Source organism: Myotis myotis, unplaced genomic scaffold (assembly GCF_014108235.1).
Source record: "Myotis myotis isolate mMyoMyo1 unplaced genomic scaffold, mMyoMyo1.p scaffold_m19_p_25, whole genome shotgun sequence".
Taxonomy (NCBI): domain Eukaryota; kingdom Metazoa; phylum Chordata; class Mammalia; order Chiroptera; family Vespertilionidae; genus Myotis; species Myotis myotis.
The window spans coordinates 3,098,830-3,112,159 of record NW_023416330.1 but is presented as its reverse complement, the minus strand read 5'-3'; the positions used below and the strand labels follow the sequence as shown (position 1 = coordinate 3,112,159).

Genomic DNA, 13,330 nt, shown 5'->3' with positions numbered 1-13,330 from the left:
TCAGCATTTGTGCATCATACCTAGTTACTGCTCCCACAAAAATTAACAGCAGAAGCAAAGTCAAATAATTTTCCTATCTTTTACAGGAGGCTTTTTCTAGAAAAAGTACAAAAAAAAAAAAAAAAAAAAAAAGCTGTGTCATTCCTGCTTCTCTTATGTTCTTAAGTCCTTCAAATTCTGCAAATAGAGAAAATGACACTTCCAATTACTAATTCAAGATTGGTCTATAACAGTGATGGCGAACCTTTTGAGCTCGGCGTGTCAGCATTTTGAAAAACCCTAACTTAACTCTGGTGCCGTGTCACATATAGAAATTTTTTTTAAAATATATATTTTATTGATCTTTTACAGCGAAGAAGGGAGAGGGCTAGAGAGTTAGAAACATCGATGAGAAAGAAGCATCGATCAGCTGCCTCCTGCACACCCCCTACTGGGGATGTGCCTGCAACCAAGGTACTGGGTATGTGCCCGTAACCAAGGTACATGCCCTTGACCGGAATCGAACCTGGGACCCTTCAGTCCCCAGGCCGACGCTCTATCCAGTGGGCCAAACCGGCTAGGGCTACGAATTTTTTGATATTTGCAACCATAGTAAAACAAAGATTTATATTTTTGATATTTATTTATATATTTAAATGCAATTTAACAAAGAAAAATCAACCAAAAAAATGAGTTCGCGTGTCACCTCTGACACGCGTGTCATAGGTTCGCCATCACTGGTCTACAATGTAGATTCTACACTAACCACAAGCTTATGTTTATGTGCATGCAGGCCATCACAAGAAAATAAAGAAGACATCATCCCTACTTCACTCATTAACTTCTGCAATTTATATTGCCAAGAAGTTCTGAAAATAGCCACTTTAGCACAAACATGATGAAGAAAATTTTTTAAGAGAGAAGGAATTAATGTTTATTGACATGAAAAGATGGGCCAAAACAATAAAGAAAAAAAGGAACATACACACAGTGATCGGAAAGTTTATTCTATATCAGCTATGTTTAGTCCAAACATCTCAAAGATTAAAAATTCTAGCAAATCCTGTCAAGGGATCTCACATGTCCCCAACAGGAAAAGCACAGAGAGAGAGCATCCAAGGTTCTCTATAACTAAAACTGACAGTTTGCAGTTTGGAAGCCCCTCAGGCATAACAGTAAGTGGTTTAAGAACACAAGGTTGGCCCTGGCCAGCCTGGCTCAGTAGATAGAGCATCGGCCTGCGGATTGAGGGGTCCCAGATTCGATTCCAGCCAAGGGCACATGCCTGGGTTGCGGGCTTGGTCCCCAGTGAGGGGCGTGCAGGAGGCAGCCCATCGATAATTCTCTCTCATCATTGATGTTTCTGTCTCTCTCTCCTTCTCCCTTCCTCTCTGAAATCAATAAAGAAATATATTTTTTTTTAAAAAAAGAACACAAGGTTGGACAAGTACTATCTGCCCAGAGGAAATCTGATTGTGGCTGGGGAATAAGGTGCAGTTTTGCAAAAAGGTAGGGGAAAGGTAAGGGTGGAGCAGTGTGCCTTGTCACTGTGCAAACTGTCTACAAATCTGGCATGGGAAACTGAGATAGAAGTTTACATAGTAATAAACACCAATATACTTACTAAAAACTCTATGTTTGACTAAAAACAATGTATTCTCGCCCTAGCCGGTTTGGCTCAGTGGATAGGACGTCGGCCTGTGGACTGAAGAGTCCTGGGTTCAATTCTAGTCAGGGGCACGTACCTCGGTTGCAGGCTCCTCCAGGGCCAGGGCTGGGGTCGGGGTTCGTGCAGGAGACAACCAATCAATGTGTTGCCCTCACATTGGTATTTCTGTCTTTCCCTCTCTCCTCCACTCTCTCTAAAAATCAATGGAAAAATATCCTCAGGTGAGGATTCTAGAAAAACTCACATCATATTCTCAAAAACCAGAGGTGCCATGAATGAGACAAATAGGAGCAGGGTCAGGTTAGACAACTACCACCTAACAGATAAGAGAGAATGCCGTTCCTGGACCAGCTTTTTCAAATAAATTAAAACATTTCAGTGCCCATTAAGTTCCAGAGGTTGGTAATTACTGAAAATGTCCATCTATCTAATTTTTTTTAAATAAAATAAAAAGAATTACTATCATAAAGACTACAAAGTTGTATTATCTCAAAGAGCATAAATAACAATACCTCTCAACTGTAAACTGTTGTTTTGTGAAACTGCATATATTATGGTGCAACAGAGTGGTTTTTTTTAATATGTTTTATTGATTTTGAAAGAAAGAGGAAGGGAAAGGGATAGAGAAAAACATTAATGAGAAAGAAACTTCATCTACCAGCTGCCTCCTGCACGGCCCCTATTGGGGATCAAGCCTGCAACCCAGACATGTTCCCTGACTAGGGAACTGAACCAGATCCTGCACTGACGTTCCAACCACTGAGCCACACCAACCCGGCACAACAGAGTTTTTTCTAATCACTTATTTCAGGTTCACAGCTACAGAAATGAGAAAACCTGTTGGGGGAGGGGCCTTACATCACCTGCAGCCCAGCTATATTTTGCTGATCTCCTATATCACAGCATTAGTTGTGCCTAATTTTTCTGCAGCAAGAATCTTCCAGGTGGCCTTCAAATAGCAGTAACTGACCTATTGTAGGTACAGGGTGTAAAGAGTTTATGTAAAGAGGATCAAGGACGGTGCCCAGAAAGCCTATCCCCACCACCTGCCGCTTTTGTGCCACCCCAAGACCCATCACATCCCTAATGTCAACTTTGTTGACTTGGTAAGAAATATGGTAGAGCCCTAGCCAGTCTGGCTCAGTAGAGGAGTGTCGCCCTGCAGACCAAAGGGTCCCGGGTTCGATTTCGGTCAAGGGCATGTACCTCGGTTGCAGGCTCCTCCCTAGCCCGGGCCCTGGTGGGGCTCATGCAGGAGGCAACCAGTTGATGTGTTTCTCTCACATGGATGTTTCTTTCTGTCTTTCCCTCTCTCTCCCACTGTCCCTACAAATCAATGGAAAAATATCCTCGGGTGAGGGTTAACAACAAAGAAATATGGTAGAATGTTTTCTTGGCTTCCCTTATATATTCTAGGGAAGAGAAAGAAAAAAAAAAAAGCAAAACTTACAGAAGGGTTTCCTTAACATTAATAGGAAAGTAATCAGACGTCTAGAATGTTGTCTACTCTGTGGCAGAAACTTCTTCACCAATAGAAAGACCTGTACCTCTGATAAAGATTACTCCAAATAACCAAATAATTAGATAGCCCTTACTGTTAAGAAGAACTTTTATACAAATGTAAAGTTCACTGTTCCACTTGACTTTTGTACTACAGGAAATTCCTACTTATATACCTACTTTTCAAATTATAAGGTTAATAGCTTCAGTTCAAAATTCTTGATTTTAAGTAGTAAACATAATTTTAAAGTAATAATAATGTAAAACCAGTAACTACATAGCTTGTGTTTTTAATTTGATAAAACATTAAATTGTCTAATATTAAATAAGCCTGAGGCAATATCTGTCAAAAAGTTATCTATTATAAAGTTAGATGTTTAATTTGTTTACCTAATTTTTAAAAATTCAAACTCAAAGAAAAGTATAATTAGCAGTACTTTTTCTAATCCAAAGACAAATACACAAATCCATTGTTTAAAAATTGTCATGATGCCTGGGAGAGGGAAGGGGGGAGTGGAGGGGGCTAATGGGGCGGGGGCGAGGGGGACATTTGTAACACTTTCAACAATAAAGATAAAATTTTTAATGTGCCATAATGCATCCATCTTCTGCAGAAAACAACCCACTTAGTGACTATCTAAATAACCCTGACAATTTAAAAACCTTTCTCGCCAGCGCATTTCACAAAGAATATTAATTTTCATTTCTTACATAATTAATTTGCAAATACTTTTAGCATTTACAAACCCAATTTACATTTGCTACATTATCAGTTTCACTTTCAGGGTCTTCAATACCCAATTAAATACAGGGTCTGTTCTGCAAGTACATATCCTAATACTGTGTAACCAACTGAAAACCCTTCTCTTTGCTTTCATTTCACTCATTGGTTTCCATTTATATGTTTCTTTAAAACAACTGGAGATTCTATCCTCTTCAAAAGGTCCTAATTTTAAAGAATTCACTACAAACTTTGGAACCATCAAAGTTACCACTAGACTTAATTTCCTATAAGGAATGCTGTACCCGTTTTCAAATCTAAAAGAGAAAACTCTCTTGAGACTTAGAATTGTTCTAAACATTCTCCATGCGGTTAGATGGGTATATTCTGTAGAAATTAAAATAATAAAGTTGTAATACCCCAAATCAGCCTTCCTTCTGGTGCACTGGAAGTTGCACTAAAAGTGAGCTCATTTCCATCTCAGGGGAAGTGCGTGTGCCCGCACACACTTGCCATGTGTATGGGAGAGGGGCTTGACAACAGATAGGTGTACTCTTTCTAGAGTAAGAACTGAAAAACAAATATAAAACATATAATCCCAAATTAATGTTCTGAAAGAAGTGCTTTCCAAATAACAAAATGGGAAACAATCAAATTAAAACCCTAATATGACTTGATATGTGTTGCTCTAAAGGATATGAAAAGTAACAAAAAAGTTTAACGTTATTCAAAACTCTCTTCCTTCTCCAAATTTCAATTAATACAGGAATAATAATAATAGGATTTTATACCAGACATTACAATGCAAATGGCATACCAAACCCTAACTTTGTATCACAAAGAAGCTAATGCAATAATATGTACATCTTGTACTCAGTTCCCAGACGATCTGCCACAGCTCTGTAAGAGCTGGCAATTAAAATATGGAGGCAAGATGAAGGCCCTAAGTCGTTTTCATAGTCAAAGGAAAGCAGAGGGGGAAAAGCACTCCAGTCGAGAGCTTCCTGAGCTTCCTATACCCAGCTCTGCTCTGCCTCACTTACCCTACTGTTTTAACTATGTATCAGCAAACGCAACAACATTACTAAATGAATTCGCCGGAACCACCACCAAAATAAGGGTGTCCATAAATGCGCAGCTGTCCTCCATCCCGTGCACCCTTCCACTGCCAACAGTTGGGTAAGCCATCGTGCAATGACATGAGTAAGCGACGCACATCGTTCTGCAACTTCGGGGCCGTCAAAGACCTTCCAGGGCACCCGCAGGAGTCACCAGGACTGCACGACTCCCTGGCACCAAAACGGGCGTCTTAATTTCCAGGCAAAGTGGCCGCACAGCCACCGCGAGCAATGGAGTGAGCAGTGCCGGTGCGCGCACGAAAGCCCACGAGGGCTGTCCCCGACCCTAGCACTTGCACGGAAGTTCGGCGGCGCTTCACCGCCGTCCCGAGAGCAGACGTGCTCGGCACCGCCGGCCTGCGTTTCCCAAACTTCCTGCACGCCCGGCCTCGGCGGGGCGACCGCGCGGGAGCGGTGCGTTCGGGCGCTGGGCGGTGTGGCTCGGGTGGGGGAGGGGAGGGAAAAGTCAAGGGACTTCCTAGTCGACCGAGTAGACGGTGAAGAAGGAACGCGCAGGTTCGGGAGCAGGAAAGTTCAAGGCGACAAAGAAGAGCCGCACTCGGCGCGTCGGCGCTCGCCGCTCCCCTCCCCGCCCCCCGCCGGGGGACCACCTGGCCGCGGCGTTTGACAGCTCGGCCGGCGTCCCGGGGCGCCGCTTTGTAGTTGACAATAAACTCGCCCGGCTCCGCCAGGTGTGCGCCGTGTTTGTTTTTTAAAGGACCGGCGAGGCCAGGCGGCGTCCGCGAGACAGGTCGCCCGAGAGAGGCTCCGGCAAGCCCGGCGCCGGGACAACTAAAAAGTAAAGTGCGGCGGCGGCGGCGGCGGCGCCCGGCGGGGCGGGAGGTGCGGGGCGCCCGCGGGAGGCCCGCGCGCGGCGAGGGGCGCGGGGCAGGGCGCCGGGTCGGGGACGCGCGGCGGTCCCACCCCCACCCCCACCCGGCGGGGGCGGCGGGCGCGGGGGCGGCGGGCCGGGCGCGCGGTGACAGCTCCGGCCCGGCGCCGCGGCTGGCTCCCGGCCTGGAGGCTCGCACTCAACTTACTTCTTTCTGGCTCTCTGGAAAGGGGAAGCGCCATCTTTGCGAGGCCGGCCCCGAGGTCTTTTGTCTGCGGCTGCGGGGCTCGGGGCCGGGGCTCCGGGCTCCTCGGGGGGTGGTGGCGGCGGCTGCGGCTGCTCCGCGCCCTTGTCCTCCTCCGACGACATCCTAGTCACCAGGAAAGACACATGGATTCCGGTCCTCCTCCTGGGGGGCTCCTCCCGCCGCCGCCGCCGCGGCCGCCGCCGCCACCGCTCGGGTTCCTCCTCCCCGGCTCAGCCTCTCGCATTTCCCGCAGCCCCGGGAGCAGCAGCAGGTACCGGGAGCGGCGGCAGCATGGAGCGAGCAGGACACGCACTCACACACACATCGGCGCGGGCGCGCGCACCTCAGCGCGCAGGGGCCGGGCGGGGGGCGGCGGGCGGGGCGCTCGGCGCGAGGGAGGGGCCGCGGGCGGGGAGGTGCGGGCGGCGGGCGTGGCGCGGGCGGGGGCCGGGTGCGGGCGCCGCGGGGAAGCGGAGGGTGAGGGGCGGCGGCCGGGATCTCCGCCCGCGCCCCGCCCCCAGGCGGCCGCCACGGGGAGGAGACGCGGGCGGGGGTCGCGCCCGCCGCTGCCCCTCCCCCGCGCGGGCCGCGTCAGGCCGGGCGGCGGCGGCGAAGTTTTGACAGCTGCTCCAGTTGTTGTTGTGGGTTCCGGGCCGCGCCGGCGCCGGCCCTCAGCGCCCGCCTCCCGGGCAGGGGAGGAGGAAGTTTGCGGGTGTGCGTGCACCACACACCGTGGCCGTAGCGCGAGGGCCGCGCCGGTGTCGCTCGGGCGCCCGGCCCCACAGCCCTCGCACCCGCGCCGTCGTCTCGCCCACACACGGCCGCCGCGAGGGCCCCCTGCCTCCCCTCCCCCCGCCCCCACCCGCCAGGCCCACCGCCCCCCGCGCGCCGCCGCTGCCACTCACGGGGCTGGCTCCGCGCATGCGCCGCCCGCGGCCGCGCCGCCGCCGCTGACCTCACTGCCCCTCCCCCGCCCCCGCTGCCTCCTCCTCTGACGCCGGGGCTCCGGCTCCGGCTCCGGCTCGGGAGGGCGCCAAGCTGCGGAGCCGAAAATCCGGGATCCGGGTTCGGGTGTGCGCGGCGGCCGCGGGGGGAGGAGGAGGCTGCTGCTGCGCGCGCCCGGAGCTGGACAGGCTCCGCCGGCCCCGGCCGGGTTCTCCTGTTGAAACGCGTGTCTGCGGAGGAGAAATGCGCTGCAGCTTCGCAATAATCCTGTTCCGCGGATAGTTTTATTACAACGTCATTTTAATAAAATGATCCAGAAAGGGCTGGTACAGCTGGCACACAAGAATAACGGAGGCATGTGGACTAAAATGCTGGGAGGTATAAGCCCATACAAACCAGCAACTTGACTTCAATGTTCAGTGTGTTGTGATAGACAAAAAAATACCAAGTACTTCTAAGCAACTCTTGTCATGAGTAACAATGGCCAAAGGAAAATGGGGCTAGAACCAGAGGTCTGAAATGTGCAGTCTCTGGAAGGAGGCTGGCTACAGATGTGTGATTCTGGGCTTCTTGTCTGAACAGGGAGGCAACTGGACTATGTGATTTCCGTCCAGATTAGTACGGGAGTTGAAAACATCATTGATTTGGGGGAAAATATTAAGTCCTATCAAACCATCTGCAAAATAGGATAAACTCATTTAATAAGCATATACTCTAGGCTGGACACACTGGGCACTTCCTATTATTTCTTTTCATCTTCACAACACAGTTTTAGTAGAGGGTAAAAATAATATGCTGGTCTTTCCAGCTATGTTATTCACCTTCCCTTCCTCCCAATAGCCAGAATATAAACTTTAAACTGTGTTTCCTAGTTGAGCAAAATACACAATTTGATTTCCAGAGTGTATTCTGACTAAAAGCATCATTTTTTGAAATGATGACTCTAATAAGATAGTCATTTGAATTCCTTCAGGGCTTATTCCCAACTGGCTTTTCCAAGTTGACTAAATTTACAGCCAAGGGAATTTTGAGCTTGGGGAGAAGCTGGCTTGGTAAATGCAAACTATAAATTAAAGGTGTCTATTATGCATAGAAATACAACATATCTGTGACAAATGATAAATGTATGAAGTGGCATATTCAAAGTTTATTATTACCCATTTTCTTATTTTCTACACTTGGCACTTTAAACTTTGAAAAATTGGATTATTGATCCAAATGTTTATCTGGGTTCAATGCTGGAATTAGAACAGCCATTTTCAAATGTGCACAAAATTATGTATCTGGATAATTAAGTTCACTTCTTCAACACTTGGGGGAATTTAAGTGTCAGTGTGTGCAAATTGCAAGTCACTCCTGCTGGAAAGGCGTTTTAAAAGGAAATGACAAGGACCCTGGCCGGGTTGTTCAGTGGTTAGAGCATCCTCCCAATAAGCCAAGGCTGCGGCTTCCATCCCCAGTCAGGGCACATGCTGGAATCTACCAATGAATGCATAAATAAATGGAACAACCAATCAATGTTTCTCTCTCTCTCTCTCTCAAATCAATATATTTTAAAAAAAGGTATTGCCCAGCCAACATGGCTCAGTGGTTGAGCATTGACCTATGAACCAGGAGGTCACAGTTCGATTCCAGTCATGGCACATGCCCAGGTTACAGGCTCAGTCCCCAGTGAGGGATGTGCAGGAGCCAGTTGATCAATGATTCCCTCTCATCACTCATATTTCTATTTTTCTCTCTGTCTCTCCCTTCCTCTCTGAAATCAATAAAAATATTTTTTAAAAAATATTTAAAAGGTATATTTCAAGACCCTTAAAAAATAAATAAAAGGAAACAAGTAAGGACTACGGACAGAAAGTGGGCGGAACGAATGGAAGGGTAGAGGTTTGTGCAGTGGTGCTTCTGGACAGATAAAAGACGGTGATGATGAGTAAGCCCAGCCTTCCCTCTCTATTCCTTTGGGTAGTGTGAGCAGCCAAGTCGCTGGGATCTGTTTTAAAAAGGCTAGTAGGCTTGTCCCCATGAAGTTACCACAGGCAGAACAAATAAAATATAACTCAGGATGCAGATGAAGTATTCAAGAAATAATTGTTCAACAAAGCTTTTCAAAGGTTTTTCTATCTCCATTATCCAAATTACACAGCTCTGAGACCACAAATCCAGAAGGCAGGTAGCTGAGGTGCCTCCAAATTATAAAGTTAGAAAGGCAGGAGCATCTGGGGGGGAAAAATAAAAAAGGAAAGTCTACTTTCTATCCAGTAAGCGTTAAATAGGCATTTTTCCCAATATGGTAGGTATGTACCAAACTGCAATCATCTCAGGAGGTTGGATTATGGGAACTTTTACTTTCTATATTACCTTTCTCTATAATAATATAATCTTTCTAAGCACAGGTAGTATAATCAGAAATATATATTAAATATTTAAAATGTAGGTAGAGGAAGCGTTTTTTATCTGCAACAACAAAAAAACCTCATGAACTGTAAGCAAATGAGATTCTCAGAGTCTAGCAAACAAGTGGTAGTGAATAAAAAGTCATAGTACAGTACCCATTCTCACTATTTGAAGGCCTATAAGTATCATTGACATGGTCTTTATTCAGAGTTGTCTTTATCACTTTTAATGAATGTAAAATATATCTCCTCACCAGAGGATATGGTTACTTTTTTTTAGAGAGAGACAGACTTTGATGAGAGAAACATCGATTGGTTGCCTCCTGTACACACCCCCACCAGGGATCAAACCTGAACCCAAAACCTAGGTATGTGCCCTGACCAGGAATCAAACCAGCAATCTTTCCTTGCAAGGGATGACTCTCCAACCAACTGAGCCACACCAGCCAGGGCGAGAATGTAAAAATACTGATAAGATCTCCTATAGACTCACTGATGATTGTTGTTCCTCTCTTTGTGTTTTCCCTTATTCCTCAGAGTTTTTTAGGAACCAAACTTTTACAGTTGGGGAAAGACCACTGAAAACTTAAATCCTAAATTATACCATTTTGAGTTCATATTTTTACTATCAAATTTACACTTTAAAAAGCTGCATGAATGGCTATCATTGTTTTCTCCTTTATTTCTCAGCAGAAAAAAATGTTTTAAAAATAACTTCAATCACTTAAAATTCACTCATATTTATTCTGTGGTGCATTTTTAGCTTTTAAAATTCATATTACTTTGCATAAGTTATTTCAGTAATGCAGACCATGTACCAGTATGATAGAAAAGTTAAAGGGAAAAACTTAGAAGACACAACCAAAACAATCACCTTCAAAAATAATTTGTGGCCCTGACCCGTGTGGCCTCGTTGGTTGGAGCATCTTCCCGTACGGGGCGTGTATGGGAGGCAACCATCAATGCCTCTCTCTCACATTGATGTTTCTCTATCTCTCCCCTTTCCTCTTTCTAAAATAAATTAAAAATAACAATAATATGTGTAGAAGAGTCTGGGGTATGAGTCAGTAGGCCTTCTGAGCACATTTTAAAAAGATAAGAATCTTGCCCTCTGGGGGTGAACACTCTAAGCCTGGCACTTCTTAACAAAATAAAAGAGGGAGGAGCAGGCAACTGAAAAATAAACATGGAAAAACATGCAAACAGAAAGATTAAATATTGATATCCATTGTGTGCATGACCATAGGCGTTTGAGGGGAAGGGCAGGAATGGGACAAGTCAGCAGACAGTGTGTCTATTCACAAGAGGTGGCCTAGAAAACATTCTGCCAGCAAGTGTCACAGACTCCTAGAAATGCGCGCGCGCTCTCTCTCTCTCTCTCACACACACACACACACACACACACACGCACACACGCACACACACACACACACACGCACACACACACACACGCACACACACGCACACACGCACACACGCACACACGCACACACGCACACACACACACACTTTCTTAGGTTCCTCTCCTTTATTGACATGCAAGACCACCGTATAGATTCCTGGGGATGCTGCACCAAACAACCACAAACTGGGCAGCTTTTAACAGCAGAAGTTTACTCTCTTCCGGTTTTGGTAACTAGAAGTCCAAAATCAAGGTGTTGGCAGGGCTGGTTTCTTCCGGACGCTCTGAGGGAGAATCTGTTCCACGTCTTCCTCCCGGCTTCTGGTGGCTGCCCACAGTCCGTGGCATTCTTGGCTCGCAGGGGCATCACCCCAATCTCGGCCTCCATCGCCACGTGGCCATGTTGCGTGTGTGTCTTCTGTTCTTGTAAGGATCCCAGTCATATTACATTCAGGATCCACCCTACTCCAGTATAACCTCGTCTTAATTCATCATATCTGCCACAGTTTTGTTTCTAAGTAAGGTCACATCTCAGGTTCTGGTAAGGATATAACTACCGAACAGCCTACATTGATGCCTACCCATCTTAGTAGATCAAGGTGTATACTGTCAGACAATTGTATGGAATGGGTTAACTGCATGCAAACTCTTCTTGGCACACACAAAAATGTACTTAACATTTATTTTACATCCAATTGATCTGAAGGTTAAATAAAATCAAAGTGAATTTAACAATGGCTGTGTCCACATAGTAAAAAGTAAAATCAAGATTTAGTAGTTCCTTGGCTGGTTTGATCTGTGTAAAGATAAGTAAAAAAAAAAATGAGTGTAGAATGTATAGTTTGAGGCCTGTTTTATGAGACTGGCCGTCCTTAAGGGTCAGAGACAGCGATCAAATGGTCACTTTCCCCTGTCCTGTGTACTCAAACAGGTGAGGATTTCACACCAGAAAATGATACACTTGTCCAATGGAAATGGAACTCACAGTCCATCGATCACCCTTCAGGATGAAATCTAAATTCCTTGGCATGGCTCTCTGGAGCCCCTGCCACCCTCCAGTCACCTCCTTCTAGCCCAGCGGTTCTCAACCTGTGGGTCGCGACCCCTTTGGGGATCGAACGACCCTTTCACAGGGGTCACCTAAGACCATCGGAAACACATATAATTACATATTGTTTTGTGATTAATCACTATGCTTTAATTATGTTCAATTTGTAACAATGAAAATACATCCTGCATATCAGATATTTACATTACGATTCATAACAGTAGCAAAATTACAGTTATGAAGTAGCAACAAAAATAATTTTATGGTTGGGGGTCACCACAACATGAGGAACTGTATTAAAGGGTTTCGGCATTGGGAAGGTTGAGAACCACTGTGCTAGCCCCTTCCCTTCCTCCTCACCAGGAGCTGCAGCCTTCAGGACTACTTTTGGTGGACAACACCCTTTACCAGCTTGTCCCAATCCCCATTTCTTTTATTTTCCTTTCCTTCAGCTCATACTTTAGACTTCACTTCCATTCCAGACCACCGTTCTTCCCATGGGGATGGTTATGTGTTCCCCTCCCCCATGTTTCTATAACACCTGAGCTTTACCTCATCAAGGCTCCCCCCCGGGCCTGTAATGAGTTTGAATTAGCTGTCTGTAGCCCACTCTAAGCCCAGTGGAGACAGCCACAGCTGTCTGTCTTATTCACCTTTTATACATATTATTCAGCAGCAGCTCAATAAATAATTGTGTAATAAGTGAAAGAAATGGGAAAACATGCTTAAGAAAAAGATCTAAGAATCTTTTACAGGAGTGTTTACTTTTTAAGAAGAAACTGTATCTTTATAAACAATGTATATGTGCACACCTTGCTACATTTTACGTTGGTTGTCACAATGTACATTTCTATAAAGAAACTGGCAAGTCATCTTTGCCGCCTATAAGCAACATTTCTTAGGTGACACTGTGCCCAGTGTTGCTGGCTTTCAGAAACCTGGGTGGAGAGGATCATGCCTGTTTCTCATGGAGTCTCCAAAATCAACGAGTTGTCAAAAGAGTTGTCCATAGGGCAGTGGTGACACCAACATGCCATCTCAGTGCCCGTCCTGGAAACCAGAGGCTGCTCCTGAGCTGCTGCTGCTGCTTAAAAAGGGGTGTCCATAGTCTGCAGACAGCATAACACCTACTTAGAAACATCTCTCTCAGCCAAGATAATGCCGAGGGGAGAATGACTACAGAGCAGCACATACAATATGTGTCATACAACCCACTTCTGTCAAACTGTGTCAGTCCACAACTTTCTGTGTATATGTATGTTTAAAGTAATCACATTCATCGAAATATAAACAAGGATTATCTCTGGGCTGAGATTCCAAATAACATTCTTTTTCTTCCTTCTTTTTAAAAAAATTTGTCGCCCGGCCAGCATGGCTCAGTGGTTGAGCATCGACCTAGGAACCAGGAGGTCACGGTTCGATTCCCGGTCAGGGCACATGCCCGGGTTTTGGGCTCGGTCTCCAGTGGGGGGCGTG

The 13,330-nt window shown here is 46.1% G+C and overlaps 2 protein-coding genes and 1 non-coding gene across 28 annotated transcripts in view; 1 reads left to right on the top strand and 2 right to left on the bottom strand.

The window, feature by feature from the left end:
• The window catches only part of KMT2C (lysine methyltransferase 2C), a 262,590-nt gene extending 256,159 nt beyond the window's left edge, over positions 1-6,431 (bottom strand). For 17 of the 25 annotated variants that reach the window (XM_036356199.1, XM_036356203.1, XM_036356202.1 and 14 more), the window contains exon 1: positions 6,028-6,428. In XM_036356199.1, the coding sequence (XP_036212092.1) occupies positions 6,028-6,188 (161 nt within the window). In that variant the 5' untranslated portion in view covers positions 6,189-6,428. Of the gene's footprint in view, positions 1-4,288; positions 5,941-6,027 lie in introns of those variants that run through there. The other 8 variants (XR_004975247.1, XR_004975246.1, XR_004975248.1 and 5 more) reach the window with 4 other exon arrangements.
• A 3,697-nt stretch (positions 6,432-10,128) lies between these two features.
• XRCC2 (X-ray repair cross complementing 2) overlaps positions 10,129-13,330 on the bottom strand; it is a 171,855-nt gene continuing 168,653 nt past the window's right edge. For both annotated transcript variants that reach the window (XR_004975231.1, XR_004975232.1), the window contains one exon: positions 10,129-11,602. The gene's annotated coding sequence lies outside the window, so the exon portion shown is untranslated. The remainder of the gene's footprint in view (positions 11,603-13,330) is intronic.
• On the top strand, positions 12,865-12,932 carry LOC118679471. The gene has a single exon (XR_004975255.1). It is a non-coding gene; the product is annotated as a small nucleolar RNA SNORD95 (small nucleolar RNA).